The 6,921-nt window shown below is 34.8% G+C and overlaps 1 protein-coding gene across 1 annotated transcript in view; it reads left to right on the plus strand.

Moving 5' to 3' along the window:
- LOC146585245 (pecanex-like protein 1) overlaps window positions 1–5,832 on the plus strand; it is a 50,607-nt gene extending 44,775 nt beyond the window's left edge. Inside the window, exons 10-12 of the mRNA XM_085323358.1 lie at window positions 1,626–1,716; window positions 3,466–3,523; window positions 5,600–5,832. Coding sequence (XP_085179484.1) covers window positions 1,626–1,716; window positions 3,466–3,523; window positions 5,600–5,821 — 371 coding nt within the window. The 3' untranslated portion in view covers window positions 5,822–5,832. The remainder of the gene's footprint in view (window positions 1–1,625; window positions 1,717–3,465; window positions 3,524–5,599) is intronic.
- The last annotated feature ends 1,089 nt before the right edge of the window (window positions 5,833–6,921 follow it).

Raw genomic sequence — 6,921 nt, forward strand, 5'->3', positions numbered from 1 at the left:
AAGCTTTGCTTTAGTCAAGTGTGTTGTTGGCGTAGTAACAGTTTTTACTAAAGGGCTTCATTAGGAGCTTAACTATTCTAAAAATATTAACAAGTGAATTTTCCATTTGTGTTTACTTACAAGTATCTATAGTAGATATAATTAAATATTGAGGGAAGACTGTTGCTGAATTCTGGTGCATGCTGCCCATGACTCCAAAACCATGTAGCTGTCTTGGCAGAATGGTCTTATGTTAGCACAGCTGTGGTGTGCATCTGGTTGGTCTTAAGTGCTTCTTCCCCCCTTCCACTCTGCAGGTGAGAGTAGGAATTTTTATGAAGATACTTTCATGGTACTAGTATTTCTTTTTCCTTAGTTTCACTGATTTTTATCCATCCAGTTCTATTTCTTCTTAATCTCCTCATTTTCATATACCTCTGGAGGGAACTCAATTTCCTGAGGAACTGAAGAGAGGTCAGAGTCGGAGACAGAGAAAGGAGAAGGAGAGAAAAGAGGGGGGAGGGAAGAGGACTATACTCTTGCAGATGGAGGAGAGAGGGAAGGCGCTTATCCTGTATCAGCACGAGGAGAAAGTGAGCTCTAGGACATGTGACTGAGAAGGGTGTGCAGTTTTTTTTGCTTTTGATGCTCCAAAGTTGGTTTTCTGTTTTGTATAAGCAGATCTTAAAACACCTCATGTTTTCTATCATGGCTTAAAAGATGGGTTTTGAGCTAGAGGAGATGCAGAAATTGGCAGGGCATTTCATGTGAGAAGATTTCAACTTTTAAATCTGCTTGCTCTATACTGAGCTGAAATACATTGAACCTGGCCTTTGGGGGGAAATTGCAATGTCTCTCTCTCTAATCAGACTTTTGTGGAGGGAAGGGCACTGTGAGAACATATTACGAGTAAGGTAACATATCGCTTGGGTTTTCACCTATGGCTACTCTTAATTTTGTGCATAGGCTTGATATTATTAACTCCAAATTAGTTTTTAATAATATGTTTATAGTTAATGGATCTTCAATAACTCCAAATGGTTTTGCACGCTTCTGTTCTTATACTGAGTATTTTTCTCTGCTTTGAAGACTAAATCTCTGCCAGCCATTTTTTTGCTTTCTCTAGAGATATAACTAATGAAGCATCTCTGTCATCTTTGCTTCTTTATTTCTTTCTAAATAGACATGTACCTTAAAAAAAAAAAAGACGCTTGAGGAATCTCTGCTATAGCTAAATGATGTGGTTCCTAAATGCTGATAGAATAATTCACTGATTGCTCTACAGAGGGGGGGGAAAAAAACACTGAAGCAATTGGTCATTACAAGTTATTTACTTGCTTATTCTCTAAAGGAATAAAAACTTCTGTTGTACTTCTGTTGCATTAATGATGGTATTTTTGTAAATATCAACTCTTAAAATTTGATTTTAGTGTTGTAGTTTATATGTTGTAAACTGGTATGGAAGAACTGAATAGCTAAATTTTTACTCTGCTGGTAACATTAATGTATTAATGTTTTTATATTCTGATATTGATACAAATTTAGATGTTTAAATCAGTCTCATTAACTTAAATGTATAGAAACTAGTGCCAGTGGGATGAAATGTTATGGAATTTTGACCTGGTTCTTGACCTTTTCTTTAATAGGTAAGTTCAGTTCTACGCTCTACGAGACAGGGGGCTGCGACATGTCACTTGTGAACTTTGAGCCAGCTGCAAGAAGAGCATCCAACATCTGGTGTGTGTGAAGGCCAGTCAACAGTGGTGATTCTTGTCTTACTGCAACCAAAACTATAATTTTAAGAAATCATTTAGTATGGACTACAAAACCCACATTTTTGTATAAAATATTTGTGTATTTTTACTTTTAAAACCTAACTCTGATCTTTATTAGAAGATCATATTAAATGGATGAATCTTTTCTATTTAGCCAATCTTGGAAAATGTAGACYAATGTTAATTTAAGTAATATATGTCCACACTGAAAACTTGATAAATRCATTTCTGATTGGCTTACTGGAAGTCTGTCTTAATGAGTTTAACTTGGGTTTTGGGAAGGGAGGATGCTATCAATCATAATTACTATTAGTTACAAATTAACTTCCAATTATGAAGTGAATGTAAACCTGATAGGTTTGTTCTCAAGTTCATAAATGGCRTGAAACAATACAAGATTAACAGACTTCCCATGCTAGAGGCTAAAATCTGACTTACATTTGAATTAGCCAGCTATGTACTTGAAAGTTCATCTGCTTTTGGAAAGATGCCTTTTCTCCCTTTGAAGGGACAGGATGCAGAGAAAGAAAACCCMAAACGTCCCCACAAAAATCCACTGCATTACACAGAACACATATTGCATGGTGCTGAATGCTGCTAAGCCCCACCACGTGTTAGTGGAAGCTTTCAGATTTATGGAGCAATGCATTTTTAAAACTGTCTGCAAGTCTGTCTTGTGAAAGTGTGAAAGTACCTCTTGTAGAGCTGCRCTTGACATCAGGTTCTGTATTCCTTGCACAAAGTTGCCGATGCCCCCCTCTACTGCTTGCGTGTTCCAGATGCAGAGGCTTTGGTGGTGATGGCTGTTACGAAGCTACATATGCTATGCAAAGAAGCAAACTGGGCACATCCAAATACTGAGATCTCAGCTTTTCTAGACAATAATAATTAAATTTCAGTAAAATAAAACTGATAACAAAGGCAGCTTTTAACTCAAGATAAAGAACTGAAGGCAACTTGTTTAAACTTGATACAAGTCTTGGTTGTGTGATATACAGGAAGGGTATATATAGTTAAAAGCCATTGAAAACTGGGGAGAAAGCAGTGGCTAGATATGGATTTTTACAAAGAATTTTGTCCTTATCTCTAAGAACAGTAAAGTGCTGCAATTAAGTAGTTGCAAAAAACTGCTCCTCTTACCAAAGGTTTAAGAATAAAATTCATTTTTTCAAGAGTAACTTAAGATTAAGAACTTCAGTGTACTAAAGTATGTAATATTTTTGGCAGTTGTGAGACTGGTGAAATGGCATAAAACTAACAAGAACTGCAAACTTACAGCACACAGCATTCTTCCAGAGATATGCGCTCAAGTCTATGTGGTGTTAGCTAACTGATTTTAAAACTTTTTTTTTCTTTTTAGTTGAATTATTTCCATTGCAATAAGCCTCCTTAAACAACTAAGGGATCTCGAGCTGGTCAAATCATGTGTTGAGAAAAATTATAGCAAGGGTAATGGTAAAAAGCTACCTGCTTTACTGCAGCTGCAGAACTTACTGCAACATACAGGCCCAATGTCGAAATATGTTTCCTTGCTTAGTTGCATATAAGGCTTGAAAAAAGAATGTGTTTTAAAACACATTATCGAAGGAGAGGAAAAAAGTTTAAGCTGAAATTTGGAAGGAGTCAAAATTGATTTTGGACACTAAWTTAGAGTGGCTTGTTGAAATCAAATGTAGTTTTATAATCTGAAGTCTTTCCCCTGTTCTTATAGTGACACGGACTCTCATGTATCGAGTTCTACCTCAGTTCGCTTTTACCCACATGACCTAGTAAGTTTTAAAATTTATTTTTAAAGCATGTAAAAAATCAGAAGACTTTGTTTTTATAGCATTAATTGTTTGTTTCATGTTATTTGTTCTTGAGATTATTTTTGCTTATGTTCTAATGAAGATAAATTATTTACTGTTGCAGTGTCTTCATATATACATACTTTCTGCAAAGCACTTTAAATTTAATATAAAGGGTTTTTCTGACATTAAACTTGGTAATTTGAATCTAAATTATGCAGAAATAAGATGTGCTGAGATCCTATGAAGATTTCCAGAGACTAGATAGCTGTACTTGGGCAGTTCTGTTCCTCTGCACTGCTTAGAGCAACAGCTAGCAAAAAGAATAAATGTCAGAGTACTGTAGAACAWAAACATGACCAAAAAACTTCAGTAATTTCTCTGAAAGGAGTTTAATARCTTGTCATTTGGAGTCTCTTGCACAAAGTTTAATTTGTATAAAATGAGTTCTTGGGGGGARGGGGGAAGGCAGAGGCTTAAATGACTTCATCCTGCAGATAACTTTATCATTTCCTGATTTTCTGATCTCTGGCCTTATAAATTGCCCTAAAGTCCAAATGTACTTGTGCTTGTAACTTGGAAGGCCAGTATTGATATGTCACTAAAACTCTGCAAATGATCATAGTTCTTAAGAAAATAAAGCATATTAAATTATTACTGTTAATGATCACCTAATCAAGAGAGGGAAGTGGAATTTTAATTCTGTGCTTGGCAGAGTGGCAAGAAACTTCCATTTGCCTAACCATGCATTTTATCGATAACATGATCCTCAAATCTGCTGTTTGCTAGGGAAACTTTGATTTTCTTCAAGGGACATAATCCAGACTCTATCAAAGGTTTAGGTGCTATGTGCCAATGAGACCACCAAAGTGGTCTCATTGAGGAACATGATTGTTTAAAGCAAACTCTTGACACTCAAAAGTGTAGCCCATATACCTAAATGGGAACTTCCACTTGAATTTATTGTTAGTGTCATAAATGTTACATTACAGTGATTTTCTACTGGTTAAGAAAACAAGTTTTTAAAGTTCTCCAAAAAACTCATTTTCTGACACAGCTCTTCTTAAATGATGTTTTTGTATTTTGAAATGCCTTTAGAAAGTGAATGTTCCTGATTATTAGGAAAAAAAAAAAAAAGCAAAAACCTAATCTTTTCATGCAAAGGAAAAGCTGTCTGAGCATAGTTTCAGTATACTGATAAAAAGTTAGAAATCAAATGTTAAACTTTACAGTTTTACATTTTAGAATTACCTTACTTTGAAACTTCTAGGTGACATGAACACTTAAATTTTACTTTGCTTTAAAACATTATAAAGGATTTTCATTAAGTGACATTTTAATTATAGTATTAACAATAAATGGGAGTTTGCTAAGATGTTTCTTAGCCTGTTAACAAGATTTATACATCTGTCTGGGTTAGACCAGACRTACATATTTTAGTAACTTTTTTAACCTTCTGAATACTTTCCTTAAATGTCCTTTGCGATTATTAGTATTACTATGATTTCAAGAGAACTGGTTCAGCAAACCCTGGTTCAGCAGGGTTTTTTTATTCATCTTTGAATATATTCAGAATGTAGTACGCTTAAATTGGACCACTGATATGGGCATATGCTGCTTTGGTTTGCAAAGTCAACAATTTGRCATGGGTGTGTATGCAAGTTAGTTGACTATATAAGAAATGTGTTGTCATTTCTTTAAAACTGGGATTAGAGTGTTGCAGTAAACATTACTGCTACTCACCTATCAGTTTGCTTGTCTTCAGATAGGAAGTTTCTAGAGTTAATGGAATAATTWGCTTAGACAAATCCTTACTTCATTTGAAATAAGGTAGATGATATAACACAGTTGTTCAGTATTATAAACTTATTGATGCTGGTGTGTTTATTCGCTATGATAAGGGCRGAAAGAGTAAGAAACCTCAGAACTAACTGTGCTTAATCTATAACTTCACAAAATTGAAATTAAATTATTTAATCTGTTATATTCAAACTAATATTCAGTAGAATACAGTGATATAAAATAAATAGGCTTTTAGTAATACTGTCTGTCTTTTAGCTTTCTCTTCCCCAGATCAGATTGAACAGGCTGCTAACCATAGATACAGATCTGCTGGAGCAGCAAGACATTGACCTGAGCCCTGACCTTCAGGACCACATGCAACCTCAAGAGGAAGCAGCTCAAAAAGTCAAGCAGTACTATCGCTTTTGGATACTGCCTAAGCTTTGGATTAGCATCAATTTTGATAGATTAACCCTTCTGGCTTTATTTGATAGGTGAGATCCTTGTATATTCCTAGACTTCAGAAAGTAAAGTGTTTTTTTTTTTTAAAAAAAAAACAACTCTATCCAAGCTGATAATACAGATAGAGGTATCCTTAGAGAGCCATACTTACTGTACTCTGAAAGATAAAAGAACAATAAAAAATGCAATTCTTCTAGTATAATGAAAGCTATTCTCATTTTCTTTAGCAATACTAAAATGAAAAAAGCACCAAAACTGGTTTGGTGTGGCTGAGGCAATAGCACCTCTATGAACTGTCAAGAAAGATTTGTTGCAAATCCTTAAAGCTATCAAATAAGCTTGTCAAAAGTAAACTGAAGGTTGGCTAGGACCTGATATATACCTGTATTATTTCAGGAGGCAGAGAAAAACTTACCTGATGTTTCAAAGCCTTTTTCAAAAGGCAGAAAGAGTTATAGAACACTAACATGTTGTCCCTATTTACCTATTGGAATAAAATGAAAGTGACCCTCCTTATCAGCTGTGGGAGTACAACACTTAAATTTCAGCAATAAACTTCCTTAAGGTCTGTGTACCAGTGATTCTGTCTAGGCAGAAATACTACTGGTGTGTTACTCAGTACTACTATATACCATATGGTATGGTACACAAAGATGCTTTTTAGTCCACTTTAGTTTATTGTAGATTGYGAGAGAATACTTTAGTTTCTGCATTATACAGTCATGAATGGCAGATTATTTCTAGATAAGGTATCATGCATGTAGTTTTCCCTATCTATAAATGGGAGGAAGGAGCTGTAATCATCCTGTATGGAACTCAAATATAGATTTATATTATGGACCATGCATCTTCTAGCTGAGCATTTAAATTATTTCTGAAGCTATCAGTGCTGCTTCTTAAAGGTCAGGTCCACAAGATACTAATTGCTTTCAGCTGTCACTGAAATCCTGGTAGCTTCTCTCCTAGCTTTGCTAATAGGCAGTGTGCTAATATAGTCTATGCAAGTTCAAATTTATTCTTAACTACTTTGCTACCAGCAGTATATTTTATTTGTTAACATCTGACCCTAGCTGCTTTCTTGCAAATTTTTCTAAACATAGTTAGCTATTAATGCTATCTCTTTTGTTTGTTTTTTT

Source organism: Rhea americana, unplaced genomic scaffold, assembly GCF_003343005.1.
Source record: "Rhea americana isolate MKP2758 unplaced genomic scaffold, rheAme1 scaffold_84, whole genome shotgun sequence".
Taxonomy (NCBI): domain Eukaryota; kingdom Metazoa; phylum Chordata; class Aves; order Rheiformes; family Rheidae; genus Rhea; species Rhea americana.